Below are 21,522 nucleotides of genomic sequence, written 5' to 3' on the forward strand. Positions count from 1 at the left end.
AGACATAAATCCTTGTAACTGCAGTTACACAATTCATAAAATAAGAAGATTCTTATAGCTCAGCTGATGGCAGTATTAATTCAATGCAATTTTGTAGTAGTTGTCAAAAAGATGAAGTAATTGTCATGTGTCATCTCATCATGTTCTGTCATTTTACGTTTTCTAAACAATGCATTATGAACAATATTTAGTTTTTATTTCATTAAACCACAAGGAAAACTTATAATGTAATTAGTGATATTTAGTTCCAGTTAAAGTATTCATAAGTATAAGTGACTGTTTTTTTTTCACAAAATGTCTACTGAATTCCAATCTAATATTGTTGAAGAAGGTGTAAGCGAAACTACATCGGACACAGCGCAATTGTTTAACATTGACGAAGCCAGTACATCAAATTACACACAGTTGAATAAATCAACATTCCAGGTATATTTCTTAGTAGCTTCAATGAGATTCTTTATATATCTAAAAAGTTATAAAGCTTGCTAAAGGTCCACGGCAGCAGGAATTTTATTCATGCTCGCTTTATATTTTACATCCTTATATTAAAACCCTGATTTGTTAAAAAAAATTTTACTTTGAGATCTTGCTTTTGCCATTTTATTCATATGTTTTTTTTTATCTTAGCATCTAATTTAATCTTGATACTAATCCATGATATACAGTAAATACACTTGATTTTTAGGAAAATTTAGACTATTATTTTTAGTAATACCATGTATCTATTGTCCCTTAATTCACTAATAATATGCAGGCTTGTAATTAGGAGAAGCTTGTTTGAATAATCAAGTGGTAATTATAGTTACATTTGAATAATTTGAATGATAAGAAGTAATTATTATGCATTAAATATTGGGATGTTATATATTTATTTACGTTTTAGTATATGTATAGTATGAACTTTGATTAAAATAAAATATAAGTAGAATGAAATTATGGAAGCACAAAAAATTAAATTACCTAGTGTGATGAATAATGCTTATTATCAGGTAGAGACTGATGTTGTGATGTTGAAGTAATATTCCCCTTGTGTTCATTAAAGGACAAGCACTGAAGCCAACTCCAGAATTACTTCCAAATATATAACCTTTGATTGTTATTAGGGTACCCATACATTGTCTAATTAGTATAAAGATTTTGAGTGTATTGTAATACTAAGTAAAGTCTCTGAATTATATATAAAGAAGTCTATTTAACAATAATGTTACATGAAAAAACTCTGGATATTTACTCCATTTATTTGTCATGTAAAAGAAGTAATAATAAAGTCCATATTACATCAATATTTATAATACAAAAACAATTTATTTTTCTTACAAAAAATTTAAAATGACAATTTAGTTCATACATACAAAACACATAAAATTTTCCTCTATTCATTGCTACTTGATAACAAGTATGCACATTTATTATAGATTACCAAAAATGCTATTATCAGATGTGTCAGATATGTCTCGCACAACTGTTGGGTTTGATTCAAATGAAGAATTTTCTTTGTTAAAAATGGTCTTTGTTGTTTTTTCTTTGTTATTAAATTTGACCATGATACTAACACATCTGTGGGCATAAACTTGCAAAAGTTTGTTTACTTATGTATACCTTTATGGTATTCCCTCAATTGTAGGTTGTAGCTGTGTAAATAAGTTTCTGTAAGACACTGTTAAAATTAGAATTAAAAAAAATAGAAAATCACAGTAGAACAAAAAAATTGTTTAAAAAATTATATTTATTATTGGTGAACTGCATTATTTCAAAATTGTGTAAAAAGACCACATATAAAGGGAGTTGGGTGTATGTGAGGGATTTTTATGTTATAATAATACTTAGGTATGAATTGCTTCGCTACTGAATTAAGGATATTGTGTGTGATCACAAAAATAACCCCTCTGAGTTTCTTTTCAATTCAGGGTGTGTTTAGAACCTTCATAGCTTTAGGTTGAAGTGTGCCATTGTAAGTGATGTTGATGAAAGTAGGCTCTTCTAGCAATCCTCTCATGACATACACAAGTGGTTATTGCAAATTATTATTAATGGATTAAATAATAATAATGTTGCTTGTCTGAAGTGGCAGTAGGTAGGGCCTATTACTTGTGAAACCAATGGCTATTGCGGCTGAAAGATTCTTAAGTGACGACGACAAACCTGACTTGACTGTTAAGGTTGCGGGAAGTTACTGGATATGGGCAGCACAAGACTGGTCATTATGACGGTCATTAGGGGAGGCTTATGAGTGAGTGATTGAGTGTCTATCCGCTGAAATGATGGTGATAAAGTGAATAACAATATATTAATATGATCTACTAATTTCTTAATTTCAATATATTAATATAATCTACTCTTTACTTCACTAATTATTGTTATTTATTTACATTTATTTAGGAATCAGATGATGATGACCTACATGGTAGCCATGGGATAAGAAGAAGACAACCCATTCAAAAATTTGAGCCTGGCTCTATGAACATACTCTCAGCCAAATATGAAGTAAGTGCTTTGTTTATAACACATAATTTCATAATGTCGAGTTTTAAGTAAAAATGGTCAACATTTCACTCCATATATATTTTAGAGGGAAATTTAGTTTTATGCAAAAATACACCAAATTCAAGTCTGCTATGTAATTTTATGCCCATCTCAAATTAATTTGGTGATGGAATATATTTTCTATCATAGACACAATCAATTTTTTTTATATTTAAAATCTTTCTAATAGGGTATAATAGGATTTTGATTCAACATTCATTTAAATATGTATTTATATGCATATAGGTTTGCAATGTTGATTCTATTGCAAAAAATTAGGAGAGAAACTTGATAGTTACTCTTTAACACCAATTGTACTATGTTTTATCTTTTAGAAATCTCCACTTTTCTCATGAAAACATACTTTTTTTAATGTTTATGCTTTATATATAATAATAATGATGATAGTGTTGACACATTTTTTTAAAAGTTTAATTTCTTTACCATGTTTTCATTGTATTGCAGAGTTTAGACTATGACACATGTGAAAACCACCTACTACTTGATGAAGAACGCAAAAGAGGCTACCCTTATATAATATGGAAGGACATGGCTCGTTGGTTTATTATATTGCAAATAGGAGTTGTAACAGCTCTAATAGCATTTACTATTGACATATGCATAGAAGAATTCTCGGGAATAAAATATAAACAGCTCAAAAAATGTATCCTTTTTCTTATTAGTCTAAATGGTTTGTTAAACTGGCTTTTGATTGATTTGAATTTAATTGTTTATTAAACTACAAGTATAGAATAGATTGGATTGACATGTTAGGAAGAGAACACCTCCAAATCTTACAAACAACAGATGATATTTTTCCCTCATCTAAAAACATTGTATAGTTTATTATTACTAACAAATGATATAAGTCATGTATTTTTTAGTAACCTGTCCAGTGAATACAGTATAGTAATTTTCAAAATAGTAATAATGGTAATCATCATGTAATTGAGGATAAACAATCAAATACTATAAATAAAAAACATTAGTTATTGCCTACACAGTTCACTTAAATTTGAAAGTCTAGGCCAGGTATGTGCAATCTTTTTAATCAATGGGCCAATTTTAATTCAATTTTTTTTTGGCAAGTCGCACATAAAGTAACACATTAATAAATTAACAAAACTTTATTGATCATAAACATTAGAATTAAAATAGAATATAATAGAAAAGTATAGATTTCATGTACAAATTTTAATTAAAAATGTAAAAACAAACAAGAAAAGTACAGAAATTCGAAATTACTTAAAATTTGTAATAAGAAGTTTTATGCTCTCATTTCGTTATAAGCTAATTAATATAAGTCGGAATTAATAAAGTGGCTACACCTATGTAGCTTTCTAATCATGCATCACTTATTTTCTTTATTAATGGCCATTTTTGATTAATTATTTCGCTTTAGTATGTAGTACCATTTTATTTTAATTACTGTCATAATAATACATTGATGAGTGATAATTGATAAAATAAATTCAATATGTCAGCGCTAAGTATTCTTAACGCTATGACATTTCAAAATTGTGGTGATGTTTACAGGAAAACAACATTATCATAACAATTTTATTTTTTGTCATAAATTGATGAAATGACTTTATTTTACTTCAGCTATATTTTGTCTTACAAATCACACTGTATATTTAATGCCCAGAGGCAACAAATTTCAAACATTTATTCATAACCTTCATTCAAATTTCTTTAATTCTAACACAGCTGTGGACATTTTTGTATTGGAAGATAAACTGTATATACCATATCTATTATGGGTGTTATCCAACATATGTATAGTGTTTTTTGGGTCGGTTCTGGTGGCATACATTGAGGTAAGATAATACTATCAATAATAATTATAAATAGTAATAGGTCATCTGTTGACATACAGACGTTGTTTATACAATAATTGATCTTTCAATTTACTTATCAAAGTTAAACATTAATATTTGTGATGTGCCTAGTATAAATCACTGACATCCGAAGTATCTATGTATAATGAAAGAAGAACCTTATTGTTTCTTTGATATTATAATTTTGAAGGTCATGTATCCATATCATCCAGCCATGTCATCCTTTTCTTTACTTGCCTTAAGACAGTAACAATAGAATCCAGTTATTTATTTGACTTTATGACATATCTTCTGCTTTGATGCAATGAAACTAAGTTAGTAAATGTTGATTTGTATAATGTTACACAAGTCCACAAAATGGAATTGATCGATATTTCTAATACGGGTCGTGTGTTTTCAAGTAGTGCACGTGAAGGAATGACCGCAGGGACATTTAGGTTAACGTTGAATGTCAAGTGGGCGAAAGAGTCGCCACCACTTGATCAGTACTTCAGCAGATAGGTGATTGTCCACTTGGTCTTTTAGCTTCTACTTTCCCTACCAGTAGTTTATCTTAGTTATTTAGTTGTCTACGTGCAATGTGGCAAAAATTACTTCTTCTTCTTCTTCTTGAAGTGCCTCTCCAACTAGTGGAGGTTGGCTATCAGCTTCTTGCTCTCTTCCTTATTTTTGGTTCTGCGTAATAACTCAGCAGCGCTGGCGATTCCGGTCCACTCTCTAATATTACGAAGCCACGACTTCTTTCTCCTACCAACCTTCCTTTTACCAGCGACCTTTCCCATCATGATAAGTTGAAGGAGATTACTTAAAAAAATTACTTGGGACATGCCAATGAATTGTGTCCTGTTTTAATCTAGTTGTTTTAACCCATTCGCTGCGGAGCGCCTTAAAATGAATTACTTTCTCAGCCATTATTCCATGATAGGGGCAAAATTGATGAATGTATTTGGTTACTTAACAAAATATCCGCACAGGAAACGTATGCAGCTATTGCGTTGATTACAAACAAATTAGTGACCATGATCATGCAATTATTGATACGACGAATTATTGTTTTACATTAAAACAAATGTACGCTGTTCGCTGAGAGAAAGCGTCTACAGCCGAGAGCCAGAAGGCGCTGTTCACTGAGAACAAGTGTCTATAGTCGAGCGCCAAAAGCGCTGTTCGCAGCGAAAGGGTTAAATTATAACTACAGTAAATAAAAAATTATACTTTTGTACTTTGTCTACAGCCAGTAGCAGCAGGAAGCGGAATACCTCAAGTGAAATGTTACTTAAATGGTGTAAAAGTACCCAGAGTAGTCCGTATTAAGACATTGATAGTGAAGGCAGTAGGTGTGATTACTGCGGTGGTTGGAGGTTTAGCCGGAGGCAAGGTAATAGAACACAAAAATATATTTTCGAAAATTAATACTTTGTTTTGAGTTGTGGTACGCTGATGCTTGATACGAGGCTCTACCAACTGGTCGTTTTGAAAATCTATAGGAGACGCCTATGTCTTGCAGTGTACGTCTATCAGCTGAAATGACGAATATTTCAATATAACAATTAAAACTTAAAATCTTAAATTTTAGGAAGGGCCTATGATACACAGCGGGTCTGTAGTTGCAGCAGGAATATCTCAAGGAAAGAGTACAACGTTTAATAAAGATTTCAAGATATTTCAATATTTCCGTGAAGATCACGAGAAACGGGACTTCGTGTCAGCTGGAGCTGCTGCAGGGGTTTCTGCTGCTTTCGGAGCCCCTATTGGTAAGGCATAACTTTTAATATTAAATATTATATTATTTTTTACAGTATACTTTTAGATTTGATTATAATAAGAAAAAGGCAACGATTCTGTTTTAATTTAAATAGCACAAATACACAAAAATAAGTCAACAGTGGCCTTTCACTAAGTTCTTCGTTGGCAAGCTCACGGTAGCATAACGAGCCATAGAGAGAGTAACGCTCGGGATTTCTTTACGAGATTGAAGAAAAAGATTGAAAAAGAAAGAAGCAAGCACATAGTGCGTAAAACAGATGGCCCTGGGGCCTTAAAGTTGGAGTAGAGACCACGGACTGACAAGCGCAACATAGATCGTTCAACAAGGTGGCCAGCCTTGTTAAGGTTCGAAGGCGCTGGGGGAGGCATTGAAGATCCTACGGCAAAAATTATGATGATGAAATACACTAAACAAGTTATGTGAAAACTTTTTATCTGTTTATTAATCTGTCACTGCAGTTGTTACAGATATCCTAGATTCATCGATGTTTTTTTTTTCTAGCATTAGTTAATTTTAATTTTTTCACTCCACGTAGCAGTTGCATTTTGATTATTGTTTATTAATTCCGTACAGTGGTAATGTGAATAAGCGACGTTTGCGGTGCGTGGGCTGGGCCGGACTGACGATTGGTGATGTAATTGTTATGCGGACGTAGATTATTATTACACACACACACACTTATACATACATATACACACACACACACATATATATATATATATATATATATATATATATATTATATGTATGTATATATATATATAAAGTTACGAAGTTAAACTTACGAAAATGTTTTAAGGTGGCGTTCTTTTCTCGTTAGAAGAAGGTACAAGTTTTTGGAATCAAGCATTAACATGGAGGACGTTCTTTGGAACTGTAGTCTCAACATTCACCTTAAATTTTGCTTTATCTGCATACCACGGACACCCCGGGGAGCTGAGTTATCCAGGTACGATTCAACCTTCATTCAAACAGCGAGTACAATTCGTTTTATCGATGGGAACATGAATTTCACCCCATGTCTATAGGAACTTTTGAATTTTATTTGTTTACGGAATTTATAGATGGCATATTTTGACTGCACTTAAAATAACGATGTCATTTAGTTTTATAACAAAATGCATATATTTGTCACGGTTCGGTAAGTCGATAAATATATTCATAAGACTACACAACTATACGAACTATTTTCTTATTCTCTTCGTTTCGAGTCCCAAGCGGCGCGATCGCGGGGTTAAGGTTTTATGAGTATTTTACGAGAAATCCCAACACATTTAGAGCACTCCGGACAACTGACGGTGTGTTACGGATTGCCGTTTTGTAGCGCTTAAGTTTACTTACTCTAGTACATCACACAGCTTCTTTTGTAGTAAATAGTATATTTCACAATAGGTACAATCGTATTATAACAACACAATAATACATTACGAAATAAAAGGATATATTTTTGTTTCGTTTTCAAAAAAATATAGAACAAATTTGAAATATTTATTAACAAAGAATAATAATAACAAGGTATAGAATAATAATAGAGAGTAACAATTATAATTTGTGGCATTGGTGTTTATCAAAACGTACCGGATGAATTCCTTTTCTACATCGCGCGTAAATTGTGTGTTTTGAGTATGATACACATACAGCAAGCGCTATCGCGCTTCTTGGGTATTTTCGTACATGTATAAGGAAAGCGCGATTGCACTGCTTGGGATTCTTCAACAGTGTTTTAACAATACCATCTGGGACTCAAACGGTTAAGCAATATATCTCCATGAGTTAGTAATAATTGACGCCGTGCAGCTGGCAATCTTTCAGACGATGCGCCGGCTGAAGAAAAACGAATTTAGGCATCAAAAGTACCAATCAAATACAGATACATTCCCAATCGGGAATCTTGTCTTACCGACCGTTATCTTCCACCACAATTCGTTTCTGTTGATTGATTGGAAAAATAAGCAACATATCTGAAAATACCTTTAAAATTGTTCCTAATTTCTAGTAAAGTTATTTAAAAATTACCGCAATACTTTACATTAATTACAATGAAATTAATTATGTTACGATAAACTTAGTATGTAGATTTCATTAAATACAACCGAAGTTTCTGCACGGCATGCCTCTCAACATAAGCTAACATCTTTACAAAGCGGATGGACTAAATTTTTAACTAGGCATTAGTTGGTTGGCTCCGTGAGAGGTTAAAGTGCTACCTAAACCGCTGTACCGCGCTATAAGTATACACCCGACGAGACTGTTTTATCAGCTCCGTTCAATCAGTGCGCCGTCAAAACTCGCCTCGCTTTTATACAGTCCAGTAGTTTTGGTAGCACTATAGTTCAATGCTGTTTCGAAGGTTATAATTTGTGGCTTGCACAAGAAATGCACAATGTCTCGGTGTGGCATTTGTTTGTTTTGAAGGAATCCCTTGTATTGTAACGCAGCATGTATGGTGCTTATAGCGAACGAATGGAAATGCTTCCTTTTTGCCATCAGTGATAAAAAGTAAAATATCTATAGAATGCTTGTATTTACAAAATTACATGGCTACTTATATATTCGCGGAAATAATGCTTTAAAGCAGGGGTGGTCAAACTGCGGCTCGCGAGGCACATTCGGCTCTTTGAACGATAATTTATGGCTCCGATTGATTGTTGAATTATTTAAATATAGAAATTTATATTACCTATGTTAGCTCCTGAAAAATCGAAACAAAGTACTGATGTGAATAATTATTATTATTATTCGACCATAATATTAACGAAATCCAAACACCAATCGTTATTAATTAACCGGCATCTTAAATATTATTAGGAGTGATGTCATACGTATGCCATTATATAACTTTAATACCTCTATTTAGTATTTTTGTAATATAATTTTTGAAAAAAAAAATTCAATTTCTTATGCGTATTAAATTTCGGCACGAGAAAAATTTTAAAATTCGAAATATCAAGGAGCTTGGCCACCCCTGCTGTAAATATTAAAAAAGCACATTGTACCGACGTGTATCATCGAGGTGTCCAGTTGCCGCGACGCTCTTGAAGGCCAGTCGCATGTCAACAGGGTTGTGTTCTTTTCGCTCAAAGCGTGCCATTGGCCAGGACACGAGGTTTAAGTATTGTTAGCTTGTATTTAGCTTCTAGTATGGCTTATATAAGCGTTTGTAAATATTAACTATATCTATATCTAAATATCTCTTACTGCTTCTTCTTTAGTTTAATAAGTATAATCATTCCCCAGGTCTCTTAAACTTGGGGAAAATGGAACCTTTTCCTTTTCAATTCTACGAGCTGCCTGTATTCATGCTCTTTGGCGCGGTCGGTGGTCTGATGGGTGCATTGTGGAATTACATTAATTACAGACTCTCTGTATTTAGAATAAGGTAACATTTAAAATCTAAGTATTATTTTATTTTTCATGTATTATCTGGTTTGTTGGAATTTTTCATGCAATTTACTAAATTTTTCAATAAACTTTTATATCTTTTACATTTTTCTATAATATATATACATTTTATTTATTTTAATATACAATTATTTATTTGTATTTAAGATCTTTTGAATTGAAGTATTAGTAATATCTGTAATCAATTATAATGTCCCATAAGTTTCTTTTACCTTTTCGATCCCATGACAACATCTAATTACTAAAATGATTATTGCTTAAAAGTAGGAATCGCAACTATTTGAGACATTAGCTAAAAAAACGTTTTTGTAGTATGCAATTTGCGTAATAAAATTATTGAAATTTCGCTGCACCCGCTGATAAATGCGCGTGCGGTGTTTACCGCAATCAATACCACCGTTAATCTACTCTACACGTGTTTCACCCCTCCACGGGGCATCCTTAAAAGTATGTCTGTGTATGGGGATGCCCCGTGGAGGAGCTGGCGGACGCAGCGGGCTGGCGGGCGGTGCACTTCAATGCACGACTACTGCTGCATAGCGGAAGTAACTATATTGATTATACGGATTAGGAATGATTTATTTTCTGCTGTTTTAAGAATATCTGTGAAAGTGAGTGAAAAAAAATAATTCTTTATTTATTTTGGGCTCTTCTCAGTTCAAAATGTGTGTGAAACCCTCTAGGTTTAAGGATGCTATTACACGGATTTCAATATGATTCTAGTTTCATCAAATTAGACTCTTACAAATCATACCTAGAGACTAGTCCACAATTGATCATTGTAATTATTTCTAAGTAGAGTAATTTCTACCAGTACATAGTCTGCAGCGACAGATAGTAAACAATATATTTTTTTTTATTTTAATATTTAGTAATTCGGATTTTTAAAACGTTCTTTCTAACCATATTATCATTACGTCATTTATTAATTCTGTATCCATTGATTTGTTGATTGGGTGTACGATATATTAATTGATAATAAATGAGCTGTACAAATAAAAATTACAAAAAAATCAAACTGTGTAATGTAATATTTTTTCGATATTATTTCTTTTTATTATTAACAATTATTCACGACACGTTTTCCGGCTAATTGTGAACAGCGTGGGCGATCCGAGGGAGGATCCGGATCCACCCTTAGATTGCCGAGTTGTTCCCGCTGCTATCTAAAGTCGCACACAAAACAACATTTCATACCTCAACACGCGTAGAGCTGTGACCTTCGTTCGAACGTCATCGTGCAACTGGAGTAAGAGTGTGACTCTTCCGCTCCGTGAACACATCTCAGATGTAGCTGTAAAAGCCCGTTAGCATTGATAGCTTCACCGGAGTAGTTCTAGATGTTAATCCTTAACCTCTTTACAGTAACTAATAGCTCGATAGCTCTTGGGCCTCTTTGGCTGTTAAATTAAACTTTATTTTCATTTGTAGTCGCTAAGCTCTTTGGTAGATTGGTCGGTTCGAAGGGATTCTGCGAGAAACTGAGCGCTCCATAAGACATCTGAACGTAGGAACGGTTCGCCGATATTACAGGCGCGGATTTTCTTGTTTTATTTGAAGCCTTGAAAATCCGCTATGTTCTTTGCTAATTCGGAGGTCTCGACTTTGCCTTTAGCTATTATATTTTTCTGTATAGGTACGTCAGTGCGCCGTGGTTACGTGTAGTGGAGGCTTGTATGGTTGCAGCAGCGAGCGCAACTTGTGGCTTTCTCATGATGTTTCTTCTCAACGACTGTCGCCCACTTGGCGAAGACCCCACCAAAAATCCACTACAGGTAATATGTAATGATTTTTACCTAGTTTAGCACTTGACATCGCTATACCGAGCTTTAGCTATACTTGGGGCGAGACAGGAGAGAGCACCGGCATCTCCGTTCCGTCAACGCTCACGACAGCGGCGCTCATGTTCTGATTTCCTCGGCCCCTACTTGCCACAGTTTTCAAAGGCTTGCTTTTATTTTGATTGTGCCTGTTTATCCTACAAACAGGGTGTTAAAGGACTAATTTTTACTAAGCCTGTGTTTGCAACATGTAGTTTATAGAACAAAAAAGTAAATGCCATAAAGAATAACAAAATGAAAAGTAATTTTATTAATAATATAAGAAATCAAAAAAACTGTCAGTAAATTATAATGATAACAATTATATAACATAAAAATAAATACGTTACTCGTGTCATGTTAAAAATTATCTATATGTAAACACATCTTAAAAATACTTCTCAGTTGTTGACGTCCACTACAATCATCTATCCCTTTCACTTGCTTTCAAAAGTAAGGTTATTATTACGTGCTCGCGTGGTAATTCGTCTCCACCCGCTAATCGCATATATATATTTCGCTAAAATAAAAATTTAAATATTCATTTTTGTTTAATTTTAAATTTATTGTAGTTATTCTGCGCGGACGGCGAATACAACGCTTTGGCGGCGATCTGGTTTCAAACCCCCGAGGCTTCAGTGCGTTCGTTCTTACACGATCCCATTGGGTCGTACAAGCCATGGTCGCTGCTGGTGTTCATAATCTGCTACTTCCTCTTGTCCACCTGGACGTTCGGCCTGGCGGTGTCCAGTGGACTCTTCATACCTAACCTATTGACTGGTGCCGCATGGGGGAGACTGCTGGCGATATTGATACAGTACATGCTTCCGTCTAATGTAAGTACCATTACTTTAAATCGATATAAAATATACAGGGTGATTGGTTATTAATTTAAAAGCTTGAATGTATAACTCATTCGCTGTCAATTCATATATAGTACACCCTATCCGAAAATAATATATTATAACATAATGATCACATAGAAAAAGTGTTTTCAAAATTTGGATTACTACATATTGAAATTAATTATTGTTTAATACTGAACAGTCGCATTGCACTAGAAAAAAAATAATTTCACCGCTTTCAAACTTTTACAACAATCGTCCTGTACAGTGGCTATTTTTCATGTCTTCCACAAAAACAATTACTACTAAAATATATTTACCATTTTTTTTACTGTAAGAAACGCGTAAAAAGCGAAATGACATGAAGTGTAAATAGTACGATTTATTTTCAATTTCAACAACTTAAATCAGTTTATATTTAAGACTTGATACAATTAAGAGCTACATTTGAATAGCCTATGTTTCAGTTTGTTGTAAAATATGGCCACCACTTACATACGATGAAAAAAATTAACATAATAAAAAAACGGGATATCATTGATTTGAAGTTCCGGAAGAAACCCCATATCCACCAATTCCGACTGGACCCATGTTAATATAAGAATACAAGTATTCCAAAAGTGGGAATATTACACAAATGTAACCGCGCAAAACGCGACAAATTCTCGACCTATTTAGGATTTTATTTATTTACTGAAAAAAACTTAACACTTCATATTTATAAGTGGAATTAATAATTTACGTTTCATTAATCTATGTCAAGTTTTATTAATGTTTTTGTTAAGGCATAAGAACAGTTCTTTAAGAGAGAAAAATAGACGAGTTCTACCAGATTTACATCAATATATCCTAACAACACTTGTTTTCTTATACGCAGTAAATTAATACATCTGTCGCGTGTTTCAAGTTATTATACAACGAATCTCGTGTTATGTTATTTGTAGTTACCATTTATATATTATTATACACTTTTTTCCACACCATAAAAACAAGAAGAAACAATTCATATAGAGGTACAAGAGGCGGTTTTATCGTTAGGAGCGATCTCTACCAGACAACCTTTGGATGGAGAAGAGAGACATGAAATGTTCATTATAAGATCTTTAAACCAATAAAGTGATCAATCTAAAATACGTTTTAATTTTTTGTCTAAAGCACTGCGACAAGCCAATAATTTAATGTCAGTATTTACATTTGCGCAAACAGGAAATAAATCATGCTCATAAATATAGGAGAAAAATTAATTTTAATAAACAAGATTAATAAAAATACTAGTGATGTATTTGCGATACTACAAATGATGCATTTGCAATCTGAGTAATAATCTATTCATTGTCTCTTTATTTTCTAAACGCATATTATTGAGTCGTTTGACTACTTAAATTTATGGTTAATCTAAGATCAGATTTTTAATAGTTTTCAGATTATAAAGAGTCTGGTTTGAATATAACTACATCCAATTGATACCGGATGTTTTGTTATATAGCGACTGTTATAAAACTAATTTTATTGTAATTAATACGTTTCGTGCCACGGCAATTTTTTAAGATTTTCCATTTAAGCCGTGTAAGGCGTATACGACAGAAATATCATTTAAGACGTATGCTTTACAGTTTTTAATACTCCAATGTTATAATTAACGAATAAAAGTTTAATATGCATTACGTACGCGTATACGTGTTGTGAAGTTATCTATATTCGACTCTACAATTCATTTGTTTAAGAATCCTTTGTATTTCAATGAGAAGTGCAAATAGCCTAAACGAAAAGTGCAGCGGGGTCGTATATGCCACACATGGCATGGAACGTGTTAAACTAAAAGACGAGTAAGTGCGTCTATACTATAAGTACATAGCATTTATTTGGTGTTCTTAATCATCTTAGTGCAAGTTCTTTTACAGAGCATTAACCCAGCGAAATATGCGTTGGTGGGTGCAGCGGCGCAGTTGGGCGGAGTTGTTCGCATGACTATATCGCTAACGGTCATCATAATAGAGACCACGGGGCAGATATCAAATGCTCTGCCCATTATTATCACATTGGTCGTCGCCAAATGGACCGGCGATTTCTTTAACGAGGTCAGTATTATTAAAATGAATTGTTGAATTTGATTTATTTATCTGTGTTCATATTGTAAATAACGATAGGTTCTGGTGTAATAAATAATGAATATAAACATATAGTACTGGAAAATTTATAAATAGTATATTTAACCATAGTTATTCGTATTAACCTTTGAGTTGAGGGAGTTTAAAGAAAATTTGATTAATAAATCAAACAAACTATCGAAATTTTCAGTATGTAGTAGCACAAATATTGGTGTGAATGCGATTTGATGGATCACTTAAGCTATGGCCCGCTTAGGCTTCGTGCAGCTTTATCGATATCGAGCCTGCGGTATCAGGAAGTCCGCGGGCTAAATAATATTAGGTGGACCGGATAGATATAATGTCGCTTTCTTAAGTTATATTCACACTACTACATTTTCAACAAGTTTTTGTTTCTATTCAACAATATATTCGCCTTTGTTATCATCAACCTTTTGCCATCTATACAAATTTTCGATGCGGGAGCGGTAAACGTCAATCGGTTTTTCTGTAAAATATGTCGACAGAAACGACATCACTTTCCAATTCCCCTAATAAATTAAGCTGGGTGATCGTATCCCAGTTACAACGATGTTTGCACGAAGAGGGACTACACTTGTATGTATGATGAGATGTAAGATGTGTAGTATTGTATCTGTAGTGTAAGTTTTGCGACTATATATGTACAATACTAGCTGTGCCCTACTCGCTTAGCGTGATTTAATACATTTAATTTTTTTGACGCCTTTTCGCAGTACACTGCCTTGTACTGCCTTAGCTAACTTCCACTCGCCGAAAAGAATATTGTTGTAAGTTTTATAGTTAAAAAAATATCACGCTGAGCTAGCACCAATGTGTAAATCTCCAAAAAATATTTATAGAGGACGTGTATATATACAAAACAACGTACGTTTACTATAAGACCGGTTGGAGTCGGCATTCATTCCTTTTCCGAATACCTTAACATCGACTGTTCACCTGCGAACCTTCTGGATGGACGAGCTGCCGATCTCCACTCCAACCCTTAAGGCTCCAGCGACCATCTGTTTTGTGCACAACATGGCCTACCCGATTCGATCTTGTAGAGAAATTCCGAGCATAGGTGAAACCATTGAGCGACTACATAGCTCAGAGAGAACATTTCTTTGCCGCAAAAATCATTTGGACTAGTAATAATCTTGAATACTAATGTATTTTATGTAAGTTTTTACTCAAATATAAAATAAAATAATCACCAGTGGGGGCATATGCTATAATCGCCACGTGCACACTAGGTCGGCAACCAGCAAAGTGATAAGACTGGTAATCGTGGCAATCTTTGCGATAGCCCTATGCCTTGCACTGGGCGTCTACCGCCTGATAGATGACAAAATAGGGGCTAGGTCACTAAATACATTTCGTGTCCAGGGTATATACGACATCCACATCCAACTAGCGGGCGTGCCTCTGCTGGCCTGGGAACCCCCGCCGCTGACGCACACGGTATACGCGTCCGAGGTGATGTCGCACCCCGTGTTCACGTTACGCACAGTGGAGAGCGTCGGCCACGTGCTGGAGCTACTGCGCCTCGTTTCATACAACGGATTTCCCGTCGTAGACCCGCCGCTCTCTGACCACGTGAGATTTACATACTAACACGAAAAAACCACAATAAACATATAAACATACGCACACTTATATTACACATTAAGTGCTAGAATGTCGATTTTTTTTTTTGGATGTTTACAAACAAGACGATAATTAAAATACGTTTTGGGAGATGAGATGACTTCTATTCTAACTGAAACAAAACATGTTTTGAGAGGTAAACAGAAAATTCCCCAAGGAATGCTTGTTTTTAGTTATATACACACTTACGGAATTAATATTTAGAAGTAGAGAACCTTAGTAGTATTGAGCGGTTTTTACATTAGATGAAATATGTTCCACTGGAACACCATTACGGAATGCTCGTTTTGTCAAATATAGATTACTAACTAATAAGTTATAGCTTATTTAATTGAGTTATTGTCCTGTTGCAATTCAGCCGTTTCTCGAAGTTGGTTCAAATGATGCTACAATAAATGTTGTGCCATTCGATACGCCGCGCTACTGTCGGGGCCCTTTATATTATTTTCGCACGTTTGCTATGTAATTTTGTCAATATAAACATTCCGTCTGAAATAATCATTCGATTTGATCCACACGACAATATTTTATTTCAGTTAAGATAAATAACCTATCTAGTCCTAAACTTAAGTGCCAAGAAATTCTCAATTATGATGTGTGATAAATTAAAAAATGTTCCATAACTTATTAAAGCCGTTTCGTGTTTAATAGGCGGAAGTCACGACGTACAAGCGTCTAAGGGGCTTAATACTTCGATCACAATTGATAGTGTTGCTACAAAATAAAATATACAATGAGAACGCGAACACGGCGTGGTCGAACGTCGAAGTGGATATGAACATGTTCCGCAAGGAATACCCGCGCTATCCATCAATTGACGAGGTAAAATCATTTTGACTCAATCTATAATTTAAACTATACGAGTAAATATAAAACATACATAAATATTGCACATTAAATTGTTACAAAAACTATTTCATTTATATTTATGTGTTTAAATTCAACAGGCATAGGCGTAAATCGATACGATAGTCTTGCGCTTCCCGTATCCAACGTCTTCCCGTGACCTTGACTAGTTTGTCGGTTCACCTAATGGTGGACCCACCCACGCCTCGCCTACCAGATCCTGGTCGCCACTCGAGAACCTTTTACCATTCGATCTCACAGCCAAGCTATGAGCATAGCTCTGTCCAGTGGCATCCAGAGATTTCCCCCCCACATCGACTATGTCGTTGGTCCACCTAGTGGGGCCTATCCACGTATTTAAATTACTTATCAAATATAACAAATTTCAAAACTCAACTTTAGTATATTAATGCTAAAACTATTTTTTTTTTGTTGATAAGTTTTATCAGAATAGCTTATCGTTAGTGTTTGCACTGTTATTGAAATCATTTGGCTTATAATGAGCACTTTTTTAATAGGCATTAACAGCAGAACATAATCTATTTTCATAAATTCGCTATTGTCGTTTAAAATCAACACCAACTATACTGTAGGCAAACCTAACATCGTTTTAGAAGTTTTAAAGAAACATAACATCTTTTTTAATTCTTATTACAAGGAAAAGGCTTTACAATGATATTATTAACGATAGTATAATAGACATTTGTAACCCCAATCCTGGTACCTACAAGACCCAATTAACGAGAAAAAATTTAAAAGATTTTAGTTCTTTGTATCAATTAGTGCAACATATAACATAATTTGTTGCGGAGGAAGTGAGGCGATGAATAAATGGAAATTGGTATGGAAAAATGAAAGAAAATTATATAGTGAAAGAAGAGGAAAGATAGATATTAAGAGGAATGACAGAATGGCATAAAGATAAAAAAGGATGTGAAAAAATAATAAAAGAGGAATAAAAACCCTGTCCCAAACAAGACAGGGGTACGAGTGGTCCCCAATATCAGGGATCATTAAAAAAAAATATAATGTGTTATAATTCTTATAACATGCCAAGTATACAAAGTGAGGGATCATTCTAGAATCCATCACTTATTCATTGTAAAAAAAAAACTATTTAATATTTTATTTTCATTTATAAGTAAGTAAATAAAATACAAATTGTAATTATAACAGGCTGATTAGTTACAGGTGTAAAAGCATTAAAGGGGTGAATGTATAGCTCATTTGTCTTAGGTAAGAGGATTCAAAAAATATACACCCTCTTGCCTAACTTTATTACTTAACATATCATATATGTATATATAATGAATTTGTAATGCGACTTTTTAATTAGTCATATGTTATGTTGTTCTAAGTATTTAACGGTAGTTTTGTCTGAGTAATGTTCAATAATTTTTATTGCAGTTAGTAATAGAGGAATGGGAAAAATCCTGCACGATAGATTTGCGGCCGTTCATGAATCCATCGCCGTATACATTGCCGCACCGTGCCTCGCTGCCACGACTGTTTAAATTATTCAGAGCTCTTGGACTGAGGCACCTACCTATAGTTAATGATGTGAACGAAGTATGTACCATAGTTTTAACATAAAGAAATATTTGTTTTTATCAAAATTTCACAGATCATTTAAACCAGTGGTATTTGATTCAGAATTTTCATAAGGGCAACAATCACTGGTCACAATTGCAGTCAAAGATCTGACGTTGGAGGACGATATCAAGCCCTTCTTCTACTCCTATAAACCTTCTTGGGTCCGGATACAGGGTGATACCCCCCTCATACAACCTGGCCATGTGTGATGGCGTGTGAGCTAGTTCTTCTCGCGTCTTTATGATAATGGATGTGGGCTTGCAGTACTGACCTAAAACTTTCAGTTACTGGGCTTTGTAACTACAGTAGTATGTGAATCCGTTCCTTTATTTCTGACAAAAGGGGTCTAAGAAACCATGTTGTTTTGACTAGTAGGAGCCCTTGCAATGGAATAGTATCTCATGAAGGTTTCTCTCATTTGTCCATGAGACAAATAAAGGTATAGTGGGGCACAACAATGAAAATGTGTCACTAAAGACTAAATTTTTACAATTGTTACAATTTGAATGGAACAACTATTACAAATTTGTTGCATGTAATATGAAATATTTGTCATTTCAAAAATATTCCATAGTTACTTGTTGCAAACAATTGTGTATTGCAAATTGTTAAGATTAAAATAAAAAACCAAACATAATATACTGTAATGAAAAATTATTGGGTCTACCCTTTATTGATCTAATTTAGCATATATTATAAACAGAGTGGATTTGATTGAATAAAATAATCTAATGGACCTAAAATTTCAAGTTAGAGTGAAATAAAATAACATCTGCGTAGGATAACCACAAAACCATTGTAGGCCACAAGCAGATATAGCTAATTTATCCAATAAATATGAATGTGAATAATCACTAGAAATCAGTTCCAAAAAATCCAGTTACATTATTCATTTAGATAAAATTTTAAAAACAATGTTTTGTTTTATTTTTATAACATTTGTTACTTAATCTCCCTATTTTAGATATAATTGAGATAGATATAATGGAGATATAATTGAATATTTAAGATTGAGAATTTTTAACAAATTACATTGTTCAGATTTAGTAGATTTTCTTTTTCTTCTAGGTTGTTGGGATGGTCACTCGCAAAGACATTGCCCGATATAGAGTGTGGAGACATAGAGGGCACATGGGAATGGAGGAGTTATTGTTATCTAGTGAAATTTAAGTTTTACGAAGTTATTTTATTAATAATAAAAGTTAAGCCACACTGAGGATCTATTGTAAATAAAGACATCAATTAATCTTATTATAATAATATATATTTTTTGTTTTATTCAAAATACACAATGTTTCTTCTCCCTCCTTTACTAAAAATAGTAAACAATTCAGTAGAATTAAGAATTACAATTACACGACATTAGTTAAAAAGTTGTACCCTAGGTATTCAAAGAAATAGTAATTAGTCTTCTAATTTTTTTATTGCATTTTATGTCAGTTTCATCATTTTAAAGTTTTATATTCTTTACACAAAAGAACTATATAATTATAGTCAATATACACCTCTTAATATCTTGCTATATCTTCAGGTGTATAGTAATAGATAAATTTCTCTGTTTTCTCCTAGCTTGACCATTTTAATCCTTGTTTCTGGAACTGTTTTCTCTTTTAACTAAATTATAGCGAAGAAATTCACAGTCTTACATCTCTGGTATTAATTAATATAAGTACAAGAACATTGTTTGGCTATAATCGTTGCCTTTCAATATTATGTTACAAATAGCTCTTATGAAATAGTGGCATATGGTACACGTAACAGGGCTTTTAAAGTCTTGAATTGCACAACACAAATATCTTCAAATAATAATACGTTAATTATTTACAAATAGTTCCCACCCAATACCTGCCCATAAATTGATAAACAAGAGTACAGGTAGTATGACCAATATTAAAAGCAAATAGTTAACAAATTCATCCATTTAGGCGAAATAATAAGATTAATTTTCACAAAATTTATATAATAATTTTAGAAACAGGGTCACTAGGTTACTTTACGTTTAATCAACATGAAGTGAAATATTTAGAATCGGTATGTAATGTCATCCAAATGTCAACATTACAAGTTTGACTTTCTTTAACAGTATTGGCAACTGGTCTATTGGCTAAACCAAAGCTTAAGCGTTTTTAACAATTGTGAAAATGTTTTCAGCATTACATTTATTTACACATACCTGTTGAAAAAAATAATAAATATGTTAATTAAATATTAATATTTAAAAGATATGAAAGCATTTTTTGGAAATGATTTCTAGACATGACACACCTACCAAAAACATCTTTCGGTACAGTTGGTACATTTTAATATAACTTCAAAATATTGTATTATATATTTTATTTCTGTGGAATTGTATTTCTACATAAAATTATTAAATGGCCAATAAATAATGTCTCATCTTAAAGAGGGAATACGGCCTGTACTCCAATTCGTAGACCGTAAACTCAGAGAATGATGTATGTCAAATATCGTATGCACTTATTGTTTTCGGATATGCCGGTTTACTCACGGTGTTGCCTTGCGTTACTTTCATTGACCTATATAATAATTACATTTTTAGTCTTCTTTTTAGCCGATAGACGCCCACAGCAAGGCAATTGCCTTCTGCAAAGATCGCCATGATGACTGGTGTTGCGCTGCTCACATCAAACGACTTCCCGCGATCTTAACTATGTCCACCTAATGGGGGGCCCACCCACGCCACTTTTACCGGCCTGTGTTTGCCACTTGAAAACCTTTCAGCCCCAACGGCCGTCAATTGCACGAGCCATGTACCCCGCCCACTGCCACTTCAGACGAGCAATTTCTCGAACTACGTCCGTGACTTTGGTTCTTCTGTGGATCACTTCATTTTTGAGTCGATATCGCAGCGAAACTAAGCAAGCATAACTCTTTAACCTCTGCATTGCTCTCTGGGTGACTGAGCCTTCTTATGAGGCCTGGTGTAAGCGATCACGTCTCGGATCCGTAAGTCATTAATAAACCTTACAGTTTTATCATAATTTCACATTTCGATTTATTCTAAATTCGCATGATAACGATGTATTTCAACCATTGTACAGGAATTTAATCGTTTTCCTCCGATAAGAATACTAAGAGTGTGCATATATATTGTAAGTGAAAGAAAATCAA

General features: G+C 33.6%; 1 protein-coding gene across 1 annotated transcript; it reads left to right on the plus strand.

Moving 5' to 3' along the window:
- The first annotated feature begins 145 nt into the window (after positions 1 to 145).
- Positions 146 to 19,624, plus strand: ClC-b (chloride channel protein 7). The gene is made up of 15 exons (XM_068775586.1): positions 146 to 426; positions 2,380 to 2,484; positions 2,989 to 3,187; positions 4,234 to 4,343; positions 5,599 to 5,742; positions 5,941 to 6,118; positions 6,932 to 7,081; positions 9,370 to 9,511; positions 11,171 to 11,309; positions 11,927 to 12,190; positions 14,101 to 14,277; positions 15,694 to 15,903; positions 16,606 to 16,776; positions 18,208 to 18,369; positions 19,462 to 19,624. Exons 1-15 carry the CDS (start codon positions 295 to 297, stop codon positions 19,561 to 19,563), a joined length of 2,385 nt encoding a protein of 794 aa, XP_068631687.1. The 5' UTR covers positions 146 to 294; the 3' UTR covers positions 19,564 to 19,624.
- The last annotated feature ends 1,898 nt before the right edge of the window (positions 19,625 to 21,522 follow it).

This window comes from Battus philenor, unplaced genomic scaffold, assembly GCF_028537555.1.
Source record: "Battus philenor isolate CCGP_79_NKW_IND1 unplaced genomic scaffold, ilBatPhil1.0.hap1 SCAF_9, whole genome shotgun sequence".
NCBI classification, from domain to species: Eukaryota; Metazoa; Arthropoda; class Insecta; order Lepidoptera; family Papilionidae; genus Battus; species Battus philenor.

Coding starts and splice junctions, on each gene's coding strand:
- ClC-b (XM_068775586.1), top strand. CDS start 295: ATGTCTACTGAATTCCAATCTAATATTGTTGAAGAAGGTGTAAGCGAA. Junction 16,777..18,207: donor GCTATCCATCAATTGACGAG/GTAAAATCATTT, acceptor TTTTTATTGCAG/TTAGTAATAGAGGAATGGGA. Junction 18,370..19,461: donor TAGTTAATGATGTGAACGAA/GTATGTACCATA, acceptor TTTTTCTTCTAG/GTTGTTGGGATGGTCACTCG.